At 41.6% G+C, this 20,281-nt stretch overlaps 1 protein-coding gene across 1 annotated transcript; it reads left to right on the top strand.

Moving 5' to 3' along the window:
* Positions 1 to 651: 651 nt before the first annotated feature.
* lrrc75ba (leucine rich repeat containing 75Ba) lies at positions 652 to 19,556 on the top strand. The gene is made up of 4 exons (XM_014972568.2): positions 652 to 2,459; positions 7,737 to 7,865; positions 10,276 to 10,388; positions 16,490 to 19,556. Exons 1-4 carry the CDS (start codon positions 2,178 to 2,180, stop codon positions 17,082 to 17,084), a joined length of 1,119 nt encoding a protein of 372 aa, XP_014828054.1. The 5' UTR covers positions 652 to 2,177; the 3' UTR covers positions 17,085 to 19,556.
* The last annotated feature ends 725 nt before the right edge of the window (positions 19,557 to 20,281 follow it).

Consider the following 20,281-nt stretch of genomic DNA (forward strand, 5'->3'; position numbering starts at 1 on the left):
TGACCTGGAATTGGAAATGTATCATATTTTCATAAAAATCATTAGTACTATAAAAAATAACATACACACTCAATAGGTAAGCGCCAGATTTTTCTGCCATTCAATGGTTTCAAACTTTTCTCGAAACCATCTACGGTTAGCAATAGCTCTTGGTGCAAATCTTTGTATTTTGTGTGATTTTAAACCTGCATCTGAGAAAAAAACTGGAATCACCATAGCAACCACACCTCAAAAAACAAAAACAAAAAACAAAAACAAAGACAAGATGTTTGTAGTAAGTTCACCAGAGGATATTTTCACTTTTGGCTGTAACGTCCGAACTGAACGTAGAAATAAATCTTTTCTCTCCTCCATCTTCTTGGAACCAGATGCAGAAAGACGTGAACCTAAAGATGTTGTTGTCACTGAATGTTTTTAAAGCTGTTCTTACTAATTTTGAGAAGGAGTCATCTGAGGAATCTTTGAATGGATTTATTTATGACGGCGTTAACTTCTCCTGTTTTTTTGCTGTGAATGATAACCTCCATGTCTCGCTGCCAGTCTTGGGCAGGATTCTTTCACAAAAAGAGATTTTTAACCTCAGTTAGATTTTTCTGGTGAAATAAAGGTTAAATACAGAAAAGAAAACAGCAGGTTTTTATTGCCTGAGGAGATAAATCATTACCAAATAAGACTCACAGGAACTCTTCAAAATAAAACCTTTATGGGCTGAATTGTTGGAAATGTAACCTTAACAGTTCTAAGCGAACTAACCCAGGAATAAGGCGCTCAGAAATTCTTCAAAATAAAAGCCCCAGTATTTTTATAAGTTTACTTTGGCAGAAAGTGAGCTGATGTGTTATCCCTCTTTAACCTGCTGCCAGAAAAAAAATGTGCCAGGTATGTCCCTGACAAGAGAAGTTAAAACTTAAAGCTTTCAAATCTCACAGATTTTCTTCAAAATAAGAGTCCTCCTGTTTTAAAGATATTGCAGCAAAAAAAAAAAAACAATCAAAAACCCCAAAGATCTTAAACAAAAGCTGCTGTTGTATAAAAAGGACATGAATATAGGAATTATACTGTTACAAGTGTCAGTTTAATAGAGCTCAATTAGCATCAACAAAAAAGTATTTCAAAATAAAGTTTACAAATACTTTTCAAAATAAAAGCAAACATAGTTCACAGGTTGAATAAATGCAAAAGAAGAATACAATTCTCTAATACAACTAAAACTAGCATAAAAAGGATTAATTTTTTTAAATAAAGCTTAGATATTTTCCAAAATAAAATTGTTTTAATACACCAGCTAAAGCAAAGGCAGGTCCTGTGATCGGTTTCATCAGTGATGAATGCACCAGCAGCAATAACAGCATTCATAAGAAGATAAATTGGGGCCATGAAGTTTGTTCAAAAAAAAAAAAAAATTGAAATAGAAAAATTATTTTGAAACTGAAAATGAAGATTTGAAACAAAATGTTTAAAATTGCATTTTTGAACAAACTATATTGCCAATTTAGTTCCATACATTTTGGACTGTCCGCACCAAATGAAAGGAACCATCAAAATTTCTTCAAAAATGTTTTTTTTATTTATTGAATGTCATTTTCTTTTTGTATCCTTCGTTACGTTTTTAAAACCTTTTTCTCCTCAGATTCTGCTTCCAACAATTAAGAAAACCATTTTAAATCTTTAAAACTTTTGCTCGTTGTTGACTGTTGTGTGTCTCGCGTTAACAAACTGAATGTTGACAAGTTCAACAATCGTATTCTGCCGTGAAGCACCGAGGGGTTTTAAAGAGATGCTCAGCGGGCTGCAGACGCTGTGATTGGTCAGACGCCCCACATTACACAAACCTAAACAGCAGCGGAGGATGAAGCAGTCGGAGCTCCTCATCATCCCAGGCATCACACGTACCGCACGTAGCCCAGCGAGCATCTCTGCGCCGGATGCGTAAAACGCCGCTCTGTATTTATTTTGTTTGTCGAAACTCTGCCCCCGGACAAGCAGCAGCTGCCAGCCGGCCTCCTCCACGCAGCTCCAGACGGCTCGGCGCTGTTTACCCGGAACACAACGAGGAGCGTCGGAACCGGGGCTGTGTCATGTGTTTGTCCTTCTGGTAACACTGTCGCAGCTGCATCCCTTCCTCGATAAAAGAAAGACGCCGTCTGCGCGCGCACAACGACCTCGCGCGGCTCGCCATGGGTTCCAGACTGAGCAGACAAAGCAGCCTGGACAACGAGAATTTCTCCAAAAAGCGGCGCAGGCTGCAGGAAGGCGCCGGGGAGGGCGACAGGGGCGGCCGCGGCGGCGGGGACTTTCTGTTTGCTCTGATGCTGAAGTCGGACAAGCTGCCCGGGATGCTGCGCAGGGCCAACCACAGCCCCTACATGAGGAGGGTGGCGTGGATCAAGGAGATCCAGAAGCTGCTGCGCGAGCGCAGGATCGAGCAGGCGACCGACGTGCTCAGGCTGCTGAGGAAGGTAAAGGAGGGGACGGAGAGGTCAGGTGCCCTCACCACCACTCGTCCTTTTCTCGTTAAGGAGCAACAGCTGAGGGGCTGATGTTGGCATGTTTAAACACTTTTAGTCTCGTACATGCCAGGGCCGCTTCCAGAAACTTTTTAAAGGGGTGGGCAGTTGGGGGGCACGGATTTGGTTAGATTGATTATTATTATGCTGCACTCATGTGGGAGTAGATGAAGGACATTTAACTATGGAAGACAACAACAACAAAAATACAGATGCATTAATGTCCTAATTTAAAATATATATTAAGCATGTGCCAGTTACTGGAATCAAAGTCTACCAGTATCTTTAAAAGTTTCCACTACTCTTGAAGAGTCCGATCAAGGAGCGCACCGATGGCAGTTTTCTGTCCCATCACTCATTTTTAAAAAGCATGACATGCCTATTGCGGTACAGTTTTGACCAGTGCTAACCTTTGGTTTGTTAAGCTGGTAAATAAAGTGACAGAGTTGGTAAGTTGGTAACAGTGGGGCGACTATTGTCAACCAGGGGACCTGGTGGGTGGGTCTGTCAGTCAGCGCTCTTTAGAGCAAAGGAGGACAGGGGCTGATGTTCAGAGCTGTGTGGAGGCAGATAAGATCCATGGATAAGATCAGGAAATCTGTGTCAATAAATCAGATAACAATCCAATGAAAATGTGGTGCCAGATTTGGTTGCATTAGTAATGTGCCAGGGTCTTGGGTGGTTTTGGTTTTTCCTGGATTTGTAGTTTTGATCATTTGTTGTTTTCTTTTTCCTTGTCTTGCTTTAGATTTTTTTCGTCATTTCCTGTATTTTCCTTGCTGCTGGTCAGCTGGATGAAACATGTATTTGGCTGTTTGGAAACGTTCCCAATGAGGAAAAACATTGACAGTCATCATATGGAAGCCATTCACGCATCTAGTTGTGATAATGCTGTTTTAAAACAAATGTTCTCAAACTACATGTTGGTAAAGCAGCAGGCTGCAGGCTAGTTACCAGAGGAAACAGCCAACCAATTAGCCAGCTTCATTTACTCCTAGTGTTACACCATAAACAGCAGAATGGCAAAAAACTAAGACCTTCTGTGCATCCAAGACTAAATTTAACTGGTGTTTAGTCGATATTTTGCCACACGTCTCTGTTGCGTAAAAAAATATGAGAACTAAAAGTATTAAAAATATCACGATTAATATGCAGTGGGAATATTTCATCTTTTTTTCTGTTGTAAAAGCTATTAGACCATGTTTTATATTTTGTTTGAACTACATATGAGGCTGTCATTCGGGGTGGGCTTCAATTCCTGATCCCTTTGACCCTAACTCACCTCCACTCTGGCCTCTTTCTTTGTGTGGCATTGACCGTCACTCTGCTGCCCCCCCCCCCTCTCTCTGTTTAGTTTGCCTGTAAAGTAGGCCGCTCTCCCAGCAGCGTACCTGTGACATGCCGTTTCTCGTGACTCAGCGCGGTAAGATGTGCAGCGCGTTGACACGAGATTCGAAAGGATAGTCGGTCAAGCTGCACGCCGTGTTTGTGTGTGTGTTTGTGTGTGTGTGCGTGTGTGTGCGTGTGTGTGTGTGCGTGTGTGTGTGTGTGTGTGTGTGTGTGTGTGTGTCGTTGCGTTTCCTCTAATTTCATTTTCTCTCCCTGGCTGATGGGCTCTGGATATTTCCACGCGCACGCCGACCCCCGTGCGTCCGCGCCTTTGTTTCCTCCTCTATAGACAGACTCGTGTCTCTCCTCGGGCTGTTCTAATGCTGCCATTACAGCTACATGCCCTCTTTATCGCTTCCCCACATTTAATGGCTATCTCCCTCCGCTGCGACAATTTAAGCCCTGCCTGCGGCTTTGTTTACCTCAACAGAAAAACAAATGCTTCTTTAAAGGTTATATTTACTCTTTACTACCAGGAATAAGGTCACAGAAGTAATATTACAAAAACAAAACATTAAGTGCTGTCCTTGCCTCTGCAACATAGACTTTCTTTGTTCTGTATGCGAGTCTTTTTTTTTTTACAAAGTAATTTCGCCTGTAATGCCTCTTGGACTTTTTCCACATTTTGTAACATTTCAAATACAAACATAAGTGTATTTTGTTTGAGAGATTAGCACTTAATCGGTGAGTGGAAAGAGGTTTTTGCAAATACAAGTCTGAAAAGTGTGGTGTGGATTTGTGTAAGCTGTAGGTCTTGTGTTGCATGGCTCTCCCTGCTTTGCGCATTTAGAAACATTTTTCCCCCCCCCCAAATTGTTGCAAAAAGCATCCCCACAGCATGATGCAGCCACCACCATGTGGGTCACTGCAACTCCTCCAAAGGGACCACGGGCCTTTGCATCTCGATTAATGCTCTCCTACCCCAGCCTGTCAGCTCAGGTGGCAGGTTTTGAAGTATAAATGGGCATTTATGTTATCGTTTACTATCATTGGCAGAAAATTATAAAAATATAAACCGTAAGAGTGATAACACTGAGCTAATGGTGTTTGCAACCCCCAAAATCTGACACTACTTTTTGGTACTTTTGCTGTTTTAACTTTGTCTTTTTTACCATCATCTTTAATTGTCAATATATTTGAAACACATGATTGAATTCAGTTATTATTTATTACTTAAAGATGCAAGTGCGCTACTTCGTGTAACTGGTGTACTGAAGTAGTCTATTTGACGATAGGGTCATTTTTAGAGCAGCATATGTTGTTGCTCTAGAGATGATGTATCATTACATTTATCATAATATATGCCAGAAAGTCTTCATAACACAATTTTACGTCTATATTACTTGTTTTTTAGTTTCCCGTTGTGCTGTTCTCTCTCTACTTTCTGACGATGGATTTCCACTTCCTGTGAAATCTCCGAAGTTGAGGATGTTGCTCTGTGAACTAATGCTGCCTCTAAACATCTCCACAGCTTCCCCCATGCACTGTCTGCTGTGTTTCTTGGTCTTTGTGATTCTTTTTGTTCACTAATATTCTCAGAGATCTTCTTGGCATTTGATTTTCTGACTTTTCAGGCGTCAAATCCACAACACACTCTTTTATTTTGAAAGAAGACAAGCAGCCTTTTCACTTAATAACCGTACGCTTTATACAAACTTGTAAAATACACGTAATTTAAAAACAACCCAACTCTTTTTATTAGTTTTTCTGTTTACATTTGATGTTAGTTGCTGCTGCATATTCCAGCCATTCCACTTGTGACATGGAATAGGCAGCATCCAGTGACAGAGCAGATCTTAATTAGACGTTTGTTTTTAAAGGCTTTTCTCACCTGCATGTTGCATTAAAATATAAGTAGGTGCATCCAGACCTAGCAGCATCTCCGTGGGGATCTCATTTGTTTGGGTCTACGTTTTAGCCACTCAATGCTGTATTAATTACTCTGCTGTATTAATTACTCTGAAGTCTCCATACCGGGGAGGGGAAAAAATGGCACCTCCTTAATTAAGACAAGAAGAAAAGAAACTGGCTGGGCTCCATGCGACATATGGGACACACATGCAGCCTCGTTCTCTTTTCATAATCTGTTCCTTTTTGTATTATTTATCTCTACATTATGATGTTTGTCAGTGGATTTATGACAGACTTTGCTCTCAGAAGTGTTCACTCTGCTCCAGGAAGGAAACAGAGATCTGAGTGTTGCCTGCAGATGCGAAAAGGATTTGTTCCGTCATGTCACGCTTTGCAGATGACAATTGATCGTGTCTAAACACGGACAGATGGAGGAGGGGGGGTTATATTTTTATTCCTTCCTTCTCAGACGGGCAGCAGCTTCTTCTTCTCCTCCGCTTTGGATTCAGTCTGTGTTTACTGTTGCCCTTGTTAAAAAAGGGGAGCTTGCCAACCGCCCACTCAGACTGTCTGTTATAATCCACGCCAAATGCGCTGGGCAGAAAATCTATGCAGATGCTTTTGTGCACGTATGTGCGTGCTGCATGGATGATCTCGAAGGCTTTATTCTCTCATTAAAGCAGCACAACGACGTGGACATGTTGATAAAACCGTGAAAGAGGAGGATTTGGTCGGATATAAAGTCAGATTTATGGTGGTTGCATTATTGGTTTTTAAAAAAATCCAACCTGGAAAAAGAATTGTTCAAATTCATCATTGAAAGACTCAAATTATTACGAGTTAGTGCGAGTTATGAGTGAGGGTAGCATTCTGATTAGGGGTGGGCGACATGGACTTAAGTTTTATCACAGCATTTTGTGGTACTATAAAAGTGGCAGTAAGAACTGTTTATTACTTCTTTATTAGGTAACTGTAAGTCTATGACTCACTTATAGTCCCACAAGAACAAATATTACTCTTGAAAAACATTACGGTTCTTTAGAACACCAGCAGTGCTGGACCACACTGGCTGAAAAACATATCGCCATGTCAGCGTTTCATATTGGTCGATATCAATAATTATTGATCCATTTTTTTTGTTTTAAATAACTGAGATAATGCCAAACTTTTCACTCCACACCATTTTGTGTTTTTAAGAAGTTATGAGGCATGGTGGTGAAACCTGGAACTGCTGCTGCTCACGTTAGCAACAGATTGTTGCTAGGTAATCAAAGAGCAGTGAGTTGATGGCTTTTGCCTTGTTTAGCTCGCTATGAGAGCATGAGCAGCTAAATCCTTTCCTCTGCCTACATCTCCCAGAATGCAGAGCGCTTCTAGATATTCAGTAAACTTACTGAAAATTCTATCAGATGTATTATCTATTGATATTGATCATTGTCATTGTCCAGCCTTAGTCGGCACTCACATAAAGAAGTGTGATTTCATTGATATTTATTAATACACTTTTATAAAGAAAACAGTGGAGAAAAACTGTAAAAATCCTGACAATACAGACAGTTTTAGGGGGTTTAAAACATCATTATTGTGATTTTATTGTGACAACGATAAATCAAAATCTTATCCCGATAAGAAACTTATCATAAATGATAAATGATACGATAAACGATACGATAAGCGCCTAACCCTACTTCTGTCTAATGGTATTTTTAGCGCTGTATTCGGGTAACATTCCCGCTGACATGCCGCCCCAGATCTCAATGTCCACTGTAGATGAAAAACTCTTTGTCTCTTTTAATGAATATTTAAAGGAAAACACTCCTTTTCTCCTCTCCCCTCCCCGACCCTGAAGGCACCTATTTCAGTCCCGCTCCTTTCACCCCGTACCCAGGCCAAGCGTTGAGAGTGTTAGTCATGACCTGCTTTGGTCCGGTCACGTTTTCACTGTGGCTGTGTTGTTCCTCATTTCTCTTGTTTCACCTGCTTCCCTAGGACCTGGGTTTGGAGGGCACCTCGCTCAACGACATCTTGTACAAAAACGCCGCCTTCCTCAATCTGGTGGATCCCATCTCACACGAACTGCTGCTCAGCTTGGCTCGAGAGATGCAGTGTCCCAAGAAGGTCAGTATGCCCCGTGTGCGCCGCGACATGAGACATTTACTTTTATTAATGATCGGTTCTTCGGCTGGAGAAACAATCCAATCTGAGGCTGGTTTTTTCTTTCCTGCAGACGGATGTTGCATTTCTGCTCGCTGTGCACCACGGGTTACTCTCTTTGATGTGTGTGTTTTTTTTTTTTCAAACCCAAAAATAGAGCAATCCATGAACACAGGAAAAGTTGAAAGCATCAAGCCGCAAGGAAAGAAAATGAAACTCACAGTTAATCAATTTGAAAAATGCAGCATTTTAATTTGAGTGCATTTACTCAGTGATGAAAAATATCCCTGCTGGCTGTGTTTGTACAAACTTATTTTAACAGTAGGACAGCGCTTAGTCATCTGCTTTAATATTTTACAGGGTTGGATTAGAGACAGAGGAGGAACTTTGAACAGTCTCTCTAGATCAAGCTAGTCTGGAGAGCAATAATTGGTCCATATTTGGTCTGATGTCTGGGGCAGCCATGGACAAAGGTTGCTCACGATTTAAGATTTAATTGATTTAAAACAGGGATAATGAGTAACATACATTAAAAGGAAAGATGCACTGTACCAGGCTGTAGGTCTGGTGCTAATTTCCACTGATTCAGTGTATGTAAAAAAAATTCTACATATTTGTTGGAAATGCCATTGTGTTGTGACAGTATAGTATGAGACATATAATCTGTGGGGAAAAAATCGAGCTCCTCGACCTTCCGCCAGTGCTCCCAGTGCAGACTAGAAACAACCAATCAGAGTCCAAAGGCGGGTCTTAGCGCTGTCAATCAGCCCGACACAGCTTCTCCCCGTCAGCAAAGCCATGTCATGGGTGCTAAGGCTAGTTAGCATCCACATGGTTTTCTTTAACAGTTATTCGTTTCTCAATATGCCCCTAAATATACTTAGCGGCATATTCACAAGGTTGATTGACAGCACTAAGACCCGCCTCCTGGCTCTGATTGGATGTTTGTTTTAGGCAGCAGTGCATTTCTTCAGACGGCAATAGTAGCACAGGGAGAACCGGCTAATCTTTTCATAGATTGACCGATTCATATTATGCTGTTACAACATAGTCAATCCTAAAAAAATATGTTTTATAACGTATTTTGTATAAAAGTTTCATACTGCAGCTTTAAAACACAATTCTACGTCATTATTCATAACCTGGATTTTATTATTCATAACATCCAAACTCCAGTGAGTCCACAGTAGATGCCACTCCCTCACATCTGCTCTTATTTAAAATAAAAAAAAAACCATCCTGACAAGGAGTTAGAGTTTTAAACAAAACTAGTGGCGCATTTTATGTCTGAAGAACCGTTTCTGTATTTATTGTTCTCTGCATGGACGTAGATAAATAGACCATCTCTATTGAATGAGGTTAAAGAGGTTATGTTTTAAAATAAGAGCTCTTCAATGGATTAAAATCAGATGCACTTGTGTAATAGTAATGCACTCTAACAAACAGGCCCTCAGCACCACAGATCCTCTGCCATACCTAACAGTTTCCACTCGTCTCACACTAAACCACCTGGAGTGTGTGCTCCCATCTGAGTCTTTCTCTCATCTGAGCTGATTAAGTCTCAAGCAGATGACCCCATGTTTTCCTTTCTGATGGTTGGACACGAAAGGCTCGTTTCTGACATCACTCCAAAACAACCAGTTGCCTTGTAAATAGAGTCTAACGGTTGTCATGGAGACACAGTGACCCCAATATGTCAGGCAGTTAATCCAACAGAAACAAAAAGTTGAGTGTTTTTTATTCACAATTCCTAAAAAAATTAACATCAAAGCGTAAGACATAAATAAAAGATGTTTCTGTTGAATTTATTTTAAAGCTACCAATTATTGGGCCAGGCATTTTAAAATTGGTTCCTCGACGAGGGATGTGTTTTTTTTTCCTGACTCGATAATTGCACTGAAATTAAAGGTTGTATTGTAAGTTTTGCAGCATGAGATTATGCTTCTGCAATAAAAGATGAATCTATTTCACAGTTTGTTTCTCATCTTCCTCCCCAGGTGTGCCTATAGATGGCCTCCCAGTGTCTCCTGCACTGATATTAACCTAAATTCTGCAGCTTTCACCCACAGCTGTGTTTAATTTCTCCTCCTCGCCGCACTTCCTGTGTTTCTCTCCCCTGCATGTGATTAGATTTTCCTGCTCCAACGAGGCGGCTAAATTGGGTTTTGTTGTGCACTCGCTCAAGGCGTCGAGGATAACGCCAGACCTTATTTTGTCCCCCTTCTTTTTCATGTGAAAGATAACGCGCGACGCGTTTTTGGAAATGAATTGAAGTTTTGCATCGATAGCTCCAACGATTGTTTCTCCTCTCACTGCTTCAACCTTCTCCCTTTTTTTTGTTTTGTTTTTTAATTCCTCGCTCTCCTTTTCGCAGGATGCGGACACCATAAAGTCTTCTGATAAGATTTGCAGGCAGCTGATCTACCACCTGACCCCGCACTCAAAGTGGCTGAGGCAGAGCATGTCCAGGCGGAAATCCCAGGCCTGGTAAGCCCTCGTGTCCAGACATCCAGTCTGTAACTAATCTGCAGATCTGCACAACAGAGAGCGGCGCTCGGTGCCCTCAGCCGGCGCTGATATCTCTTCGAATCTGTCCCCTTCTGCTCACGCAGACCTAAGTTATCCCACAAAATGTAGATTTTCATCACAGAGCGAACTGCTTAATGCGGAATTAGCTTTCCGAAAATAAGATTCCCAATCCCATTTGGAACAAAAGCCTTTGCAATTCTTTTGTAGATGCTTTTGCAGACACTAAAAGTAGGCGTTCATATCATAAGAAAGAAAACGAAGACAATGTGAGCTTTGTGATATCCGACAGGTTCATTATGAGTCAGTTGAGCATCAACAGGATCATAGAGCTAGCTGTCGATCTGCGTGAGCCGTGCTTTGTTGCGCTCGCTGAAGTTTTAATTCATCCCGAAAAAATGAAAAGGATCAAAGATTAATCTGACACCCGCAGCGTCTTTGAGACTGTAAATACATTAGATGGCAACTATTCTTCAGCTGACAGCTTTTTTTCCCACTTAGTCATGTTGGGAGCTTCATAAATCTGCAGAGGGATGGGCTGATGCTGGCGGAGACAGCAGCACCAGCAGCAGCAACATGAATCATTAACACTGAAATCCGCCCTAAAACAGAATACTAATAGAGAGGATGCTGGGGTGGAGGTCTGACAGCTTCACCTGCTGCTGCATTCGAGAACAAAAATCTGTCAGAGCTGAAGAGACAAGACAAGGCCAGCCTGCTGTTCGCTTTGTCCCCAACTCCCGCCTGAGTGAGGGCTACGCATCCGTGTTCGTTATTACTGAGAGGAAACACATATTCGGTCTGTCACACAGCAACCGCAAAGTTCATGACTGTATGCTCTGTGATAAAATGTGAAGTTGACAAAAGTCATGTAGTTCACCAGTTCAAAAGTAGTAAGTAAACTTTATTTATGTAGCACTTTTTACAAGTCAGAAACCACAAATTTCTGTACGAAATATAAAATCAGAGAAGGTAAAACTGAAGGAGAGATAAAACAACATACATGTGACATGAAACTAAATAAAACTGATTAAAAGCCAATCTGAACAAATGTGTCTCCAGCTGCTTTCTGGTCAGATTTTGGCAAAATTAAACTCATTGGTGTCCATGGAAAACATCATGTGGTGTAAAACTAACACTGCATCTCACTGTTACACTTTTCTAAGTGATCGATTCTTCTGTTTGATTATTTTAATTTCTTTTTGAATAAGAAAACGAACATGTTATTGCTTAAAATACAACAACATAACATTTTCTAGTGTATGTTCTCTCTCTCTCTCTCTCTCTATATATATATATATATATATATATATATATATATATATATATATATATATACTTGTACACCTTTGGTTTAATTTCTGCTCTGATTGGGTTGTTCTTTTAGCAAATGACCTTTCTTTATCTGTGTACTCCAGTTAACAATTAATTGATTATTAAATTAGATTCATCACGAATAAAAACATGATTAATCGTTTCAGCCTTGCAATACTCTGAACACATCATCACCACTGTGAAGCACGGTGATGGCAGCATCATGCTGTGGGGATGCTTTTCTTTAGCAGGGACTAAAAAGTCAGAGAGTTTATCAGAAGATGGATGGAGCTAATTAAATGCTGAGAGAAAAAAAAAACTCTTAGCCTAAAAGAGTTGAGTCTGATCTGGAGTTTGACCTTTCAGAGGGGAAAACGATCCGAAACATCCAGATGAAACAACAATGGTTCAGATCAAATCCATGTGTGAGGATGACTCAGACAAACCTGGGCTGTTTTGTACAGAAAGGCTGCCATAATTTCATAACTATGATTTGTTAAAACACAACATCCTCTATTCTGTGTTGGTGTCTCACTGGAAGCCCTGTTAATATTAGAGCTGCCATCTTCAATAAATGAATCAGAGCGACTTGGCTTCAGGTCTGGGTCTTTGCTCTCATCAAGCTATTTGACTAATCGAGTAAAGGAAAAACAGGAAATCCAAACTCAAACAAACTAATTAGATAGATTAACAGGATTATGTTAATTCTGAGCATTTGGAGCGACTATGTTCAGATCTACTGCTGCACGATAGCGGGATGATAAGCCGTCCAGCGACGCCACAAAGAGCCGAGCCGTTTGCCTGTCCTCTGCGTACCGAGAGGAACGTCACCGGGCTGGCACAGCTGATGGTGACAGCAGGATGCTGAAGCAGTTTAGAGTTTCTCCAACAAAAATAAAAGATGTGGCATGCTTTTATTGGTACGTTGATAAATATTTATTATTCAGTTTATATAAGACACTATCTGTCTGTCTATCTAGAATTATTCTTGTATAGTCATTGCAACAATAACAAATATGTTATGAAGCATTTTTTCTTCCAAAGCGCTTGCTGTATTCAGCTGAGCTTAATTAATGAGTTTCCCCAGGTCATATGTTGAAGACGTCATTGAGTGTTTGTGTTTACTGTGAAATTAAAATGAGAGCATAACAAGATGGTTTCCTCATATTTTTCCACTTCGCAGTCTTCCGGTTGTCTGTTTCCGCATCAGTGCAGATGTTGTAGTAAAAAGTGTTGGTTTTTCACCACACATTGCAGTTTTCATGCAGGCAATTCAGATTTTTTGTTTTCTTCTTGCCATTCTTCCTTGAAGGATAGATTTGTTGTGTGAACAGTTTTCCTGTTGACAGATTCTGAGCTGTGGATCTCTGCAGCTCCTCCAGAGCCTCTTAATCACTTATCAGTAATAATCTCTTAGCCTGGCCTGTAAATTTAGGTTAGCGGCTGAGGGGTCTTTGTAATGTGACAAAATATGAAAGACTTTGTGGGTTATTAATCATGTGTAACATAGCATTAGGGTACATTCACTCTCACATTTCTGTTATTTGGAATCCTAATAAGCTTTTTCTTTAGTCTTTTGAAAGTGTAAAAGTAAAACATCTAAAAACAAAACCTCAGAAAGCCTAATAAACTACTGCTTGGGACTATTTGACATGGAAAATGTAAAAAAAAATGACGACTGCATAAAGACGTCAGCAAAGGAGCAATGACAAAATGATGCCACTAATGCAATATTCATTCAGAGTTGAGCCGAAGGGAAAGAAAATAAACTCTTGGGAAATTGGATCTTATTGAAATTCTTTTTCACATAAAGTTATACTGACTTTGCTTCCAGAAACAATTTGAAAATTAATATTTTAATAATTCATTGCAGCAATTTCATAGAGAATTCAAACTTATGGAGACTGATGACCCACCGGAGGCTCGGAGTCTGTTTGCAAAGAAAAACCTTTTAAAATGTAAATTTATTTTAATCGTTTTATCAGACATCTGTTACTAGACCATAGTGTTGGATTTTATTTATGAATGTTATCTCAGTGCTGATACCTTGTAGGTCTAGTGGTAGTTGTTTTGTTTGTGGACTTTGCTCTGGATCTCTCTAAACTTGCCCTCAAAGTTCACCAGGATTTATAGATAACTTAAAGACAAACATCCTGTCTGGTATTAGGGTTAGCTAGGATTTGCCCGATTTATGGTATGATCATCTTTAGTAAAAATGCCAAAATCAAACCAAAATAAAGCTGAAAAGTATGCAACACATGACAGATCCTGGTAACCAGCGGTAGTGTCGCCCTGGTTCTCTGGTGTCAAATGAATCTATGAAAGCAGGTGATTAAAGTTTCTGGACAGATCGCCTCAGAAAACCATTTCTTTGCTTCCTGGGTGCAGAAAGAGGAATCAATCTGAGAGCTGTGTGATCCAAGCTATTAACACCTGAGGAGAAACCCGTCTCCACGGCTATTAGGGTTTTACGTCTCTGTCACATAAAAGGTAACAAGGGCCGAATCAAGACTCTGATAAAAGATACGGCCAGCCTGACTAATATGTCACCATGAACAGCTGTTAGGATCCCTCTCACCTTGGCTCTACATCCAGGTTTTCCTCCATCTTTGTAAACCCATACCTTCTCCTTATGCCGCACAGCAAGAGCTGCTGAGGGCGTGACTATTTTAAGTATGACAGGAAAAAAAAAACCCACTTCAAAGCATCAGAAGTGACAGGTACCGCTGAGGATGAAACTGTAAGTCGCCAGGCAGCGGAGGATGCTCTAATTCACTCTGACACCGCACCAGAATCACAGCCCACTTCAGGAAGAGCTGGCCTTCGACACGCCGCAACGTCCTCTGCGGGCCGAGACGGGCTCTGGCAAAATGAAATTGACGGAGAACAACGGGCCGAGCCGGGTGGAGTTATGAATAATGGATATGATTTAATCTGTAATGTTAATCAATAACTATTGTGTTACACCACTGCTGGGAATCCTCAGCCTGCAGCGAAGGAAGCAGCAGCGCAGCATACTTCTCAGGTGACAGATGAAGATGTTTTTCTTAAAATCACCAAGGTAGAAGTAAAACACAGCTTCACCCAGGGTTCCTGTCCAGACTGAAATGTATTTGAGTGTTTTCCTGGCCTGAATAAGTGAGTGAGTGGAGAAATATTTGTGCTTCCTAATTCAATCGCTGCCTCATCGATCCACGATCCATTTTTTTTCACTTCTGATACCAATATATGAGATTTAGTATGAGTCGATACCGACCCAATACTGAGAAACAGTGCTGACTTAAAATGTTTCTTTCTTTAAAACACAGACTTAACTTCACTGAATGAAAAATGTATTTGATAGCTATGCACCAGTACAGCACACTTAGCTACAACAATAGCTTCACAAGCTTGGTCAAACATGTTGTAAAAACAACACAGCTCTGATTTATTCAGTCAGGTCAATTATGAGTTGGACAGCCAATGTAAAATGAATAGTAAAGAAACTGACTGCAAAAAGCATAGAATTAGACTGAATAGATCTGCCCTTATGGATCTGGCACATAGTCACTGATACCCTATTTTATTCAATATCTGGACCGATACAGATATTAATACTGAAAAATCATTGCATCATTGCATCTTTACTCCACAGCCATATTCTCCATTTTTTAGGTTAAAAAAAATGGCATATCAGGGTCACAAAGTCTAGAAAGTCATGTGATTGTGGTAATATTGTGTCGATGTTGATATCAGTTTAGATAATCCACATTTCCCATCGGTCATTATGATGCTCCCAACGCTCACTGTGACCTTTTACTGCATTAAGACTCCATCCACCAGGCCAGATTTATAACAGGCATGCAAATCATGAGTTCATGGCACTTGGAATATAACAGCCAGTAAATCTGGCTTTCCACTCAGCTCTTTGCTCTATAGAAATTTCTTCAAGGCTTTACCATACATCTCTACCAACCCTAATCCACTAATGCAGTGTTTTGGAAAAGATCTTAGAAGTGTGAGTCAGTCATTTGTCAGAAGTTGCCTTCAAATTACAATAATGCTCCCTAAACTTCAGCAAAAATGATTACTATTTTGTTAAACAAACCCTCGTTTAAGTCAGTGTAACTTTGCTTTACCTTCTACCAGATTTCACTAAGAACCTCCATTATCGTTTCATTTCACTTATTCGACAAGACATAGAAGAGAACAAGTCTGTGAGTATATAGCTACAAGTAATTTGCAACTTCAGTGGTTTGGCATTTCTATGTATTAAAATACATAAAATTTATGAATCAGAAGACATTAAGAATACACATGTTTGTGCACCTATATATTCATGTAGACAGCCTTGCAACCTCCAAATTCAAAACCTATACATTAAAATATGTACAATTCATAAGTGAAGATGCTATAAAAATACGTTTTCCTCTGTACATGTTCATAAACAACCTTGCAACCTCCAGATTTTATAAATTTCCTGACACATTAAGCCAACATACTAAAAATTATAACTATAATTTTAATACGTACAGTCCCACACAGATCTGCTCATCCATTAAGAATGACCACATCTTTGGTTTTCTTATTATTTCTTTACTCTAAAGTTAAAATAGCACTACTAATAAACACAATATGCAATAAAATCACAACTTCTTCAATCCAAGCTAAACATCCTTTTCCTTTCTATTTCCAAACCTATTTTGATTGGTGCGTGTTCGCTCTGTAAGTTCAAAAACTTTAAGGGTCTTTTGTTTCCTTCTCTGCAGTCTCAAGACGACTCTACAGAAGAAGCTGTCCAGCGACAGCGTGGACCTGTCTGGAATCCCCCTGTCCACCCGCGATGTCCGACAGGTGGCTTTCTACCTCCAGAGCAACAGGGACAGCGTGGTGGCCGTGGACATCAGCTTCACCGAGCTCACAGACGACAACCTGAGGCTGCTGCTGCCTCTCCTCGCCCTGCTGCCCAAACTCAGCACCCTGGCTCTCAACGGCAACCGCCTCACGCTGGCCATCATCAAAGACCTCACCGAACTGCTCAAGGACCCCAAGATGTTCTCCAGCCTGGCCTGGATCGACCTGGGCAACAACGTGGACATTTTCACCATGCCCCAGCCGCTGCTGGTGGCGCTGCGCCGCCGCTGCAGCCTGAAGAGCAGCCTGCCCACCATCTATGAGTACACGGAGGGCCAGCCGTACTCCTACCACCTGGAGACCTCCATCGAGGAGCCCAGCCACTACGAGGAGGAGGAGGAGGTCGAAGAGGACGAGGAAGACATGGGGGATAGGTTTGAACTGGAGTCGTGGGGCTTGGGGGAGAAACAGCTCTCTAAACATTTTACCCTTCACTACTGTGAGAGGTGATGGGCCGCTTCCCGTCCGGAGAGCTTTCGGCTGCGGTTGAAATGACGTCCCGCAGCACTCTGTTACTTCTTTCACCCTCTTGCCCTCACACCACGAGACGTCACCCTTTACAGGCGATGAGGGAGCCCGGTGCCCACATTGCGAACTAATTGTCCCAACACAGCTACTAAAGCTAATCTTTACCATCTCTGAGTTAACCCACGTAAGACGGCGAGGAAGAAACCGACGGCCTGGACAGCAGACTTACTGTGTTGGTGGATGGCGCTCTTGGGAAAAAGGTGCGGTTTCATTGGAGGGTGGCTGGAGGAGTCAAGGTGCCAGTTCTCTCTCTCTCTCTCTCTCTCTCTTTCTCTGTCCTTTTATCCACGTCTATCGCTCCATCTCGGTCTCTGTCGAGAGCCAATCCCCAGGAGACTTAAATCAGTTGGTCGGACGAAGGGGCCGCATCCCGATGGAGAGAGTGGGGGTCACCCGGAGTGAGGTTTGGAAACCGTCGGCCCACCGTGGGTTCTCTACCAGGACTGAGACTCTCTCTGTCCGGCAGGGCCTAGCTCCACATTCTGTGTTCTCTGTTAATCTCTCAACAAAAGCTATGACACAAGTTCAACAGACTATACAGCCAGCGACCCGTCACGTGGCGCTGGCAAAACTGCTTGGTCGACTTTTTACGTCCCCCCCCCCCCCCCCGTCCTTTCCCAGTGTCCACCCGTGAATGCCCATGTGCAGATGGAAACGAGAACAGGAAACAAAATAGCTGTTGTGTTTCGACGGGTTATATTTATTTTTTTTTTCTTTGTGCACCTTAGCGGACAAAGCGGTCTCAGAAGACAACAGGGTAGGACTCGACAATGGAGAGGTGTCTCCGGTTGTTTTTGTACTCGCATTAAAGCTGACATCACTGCGCTCTTTAGGGTCATAGCCACAGTATTTCGACACTTTTATGGCTCCTGAAGCCAAAGCGGCTTCTGAGTCAGAGCAAGGGGGGCCAACCCGCTCCTTCTACTGCCGTCCGTCTCCACAGGTGTCGTCCTTTCCACTTAACGTCGTCGTATATCAGTGGCCCTGTGTTGTGAGGCACTTCTTTGACTGTTATCTATCAGCTCCAGTCTTTCTGCCGTAGCATTATACGATCACCTAGGCTGACCAGAACACTGGGACGCACTTTAAGGCCCTGTCGTTTCGACGTTACACTTCCTCCATAGCGTATATACTCTGTGCACATAGTTCGTACCTGAGTATTTACAAGGCAGAAGCTGAAAGTATCCCACATTCAGACAGTACGAGCTACCCAGCTGATGATTGTTAGCGGGATCAAAACAAGCTCACCAGATATATAATAAATGTTCAATACGTGTTATTTGTGTATTTTGTGTCCGTTAAATGTCTAAATGCTGTTGTTTTGTCTCTCGTCTGATTCAGCAGTCGTATTTAATTGTACGTAATGACAAAGAACAATAAAATTTAGCCCAAAGAAGTCCTGCTGTTGGACCGAACGGATGATGTTTTATGGGATAATGCAATAAAACAGAGAGTTGCTCGGTAAATGTTATCCAGTAGAGTATATTTATGTGGGATATTAAATCCTCCCAGACTAAACTCTTGTTTCCTCTTGGTTCGTGCAGCGCCTTGCAAAACTGTAGATACTCCTTGTCCTTTTTCCACATATTGTCACTTTAAATCCACAAGCTATATTAGATTTTGTTTCAGTTTGTGAGTCAGAACAACAGAAACGTGACAAGAATACAATTTACCAAGATGTGACATGCAAGAAGAGTTTGTGCATGTCTCCACCAGCTTTTATCATCTAGATGTTTTTCTCTACAAAATAGCTCAAGCTCAGTTAAGTTGGAAGAAGAGAGTCCATGAGCATCAATTTTCAGCTTTTCCCACTGACTCTGGATTAGATTTAGATCTGGACTTTCACTGAGCTTCTTCACATGAATATACTCTGATCTGAACCATTCCATTGTAGCTCTGTCTACCTACATGGTGCTGCAGAGAGATGAGCCACTGCCACCAGTTTCAAGTCCTTCTTTTCACTTTTCCTGCAGAAGAAAACAATTCCCACATCATGATACTTCCACTGCCATGTTTCACAGTGACAGGGAGGGGTTCAGGACCATCTGCATCCATTTTTTTGTCCTTTCTCAACACGTTTGCCACATTCCCTTCATCACTCATTGAGAACTGGCAGCTACATACAAACACACATTGCATTTGTCAGATTTTTATTTTATATTAAAAACATCTAATTTTCCTTCCATTTATTACCTTAACGGTCCTGTAAGATGCATTAAAATTTGTGGTTGTACATTGTGCGAAAAGGTTCAAGGTCTATGAATGATTTTGCAACGCTCTGCAGTTTATGTTCATGTGTCAGTAAGTGTCAAACCTTTTCCTAGCTGTGGTCTGTGTATATATGTCTCATGCCATTCAATGACTGCCAATAAAAGAACCTGTCCAAACCCAGAAGTGACGTCTTGTTGTGATTTTTTTTTCTGGTGAGGTTAAAATGATTTACTGATCTGTTTTTACCAGCTGGGTCACTGTCAGAACATGCGGGTCACAGACAAAAGCATAACAAGCAGCTGATCGATTTCTCCAGATTAGCCTGTTAAAGGAGCCAGGTTTGTGCTTCAGACTGGTAGCCGGGATGTTCTACATGTTTCTGCTGTCGAGGAAACGCCTCAGCTTGCAGCCGTTCGCCGGGGAAGGGCACGGCGGTCTCTGCGTGAGGCCCAGACCGTGATCCTCTCCTGGCAACCTTTTGTTCGTTCTGCCAGACATGGTAATGTGGCATTTGCAACAGGTGGCTCCTATAAGGTCAGGGCACAGTGTGACTGTCACACACCCCTCCCGAGGTCCAAATATCGTGTGACAAAGCAACACAGCCCGCCCCAAGAAATCACCAGGTTTGTGTTATTTGACCTTTCCTTTGCAGGATTGGTTTATTTCTGTGTTACCAGTGAAATATCAATTTCCTCAGTGCTACTGTTGAAGCAGAGCTGCAGACCTTTAAGCTGAAGGAGCTTCACTGAGGAAACTTCTCCACCGCTGGATGTCCAGCATTACAAATTCAGAGTTTAGTCTAAGACCCCATGCTGTATAAACAGCCTCCAATATGTAGAGGAAAACTCATTTTACGACACGATTCTCTTTTTTGAGAAAGCTTATCACTCTCCGAATGTTTATTGCTA

The sequence above is a fragment of the Poecilia mexicana genome, unplaced genomic scaffold, assembly GCF_051168715.1.
Source record: "Poecilia mexicana isolate PSO_F unplaced genomic scaffold, ASM5116871v1 scaffold_9, whole genome shotgun sequence".
NCBI classification, from domain to species: domain Eukaryota; kingdom Metazoa; phylum Chordata; class Actinopteri; order Cyprinodontiformes; family Poeciliidae; genus Poecilia; species Poecilia mexicana.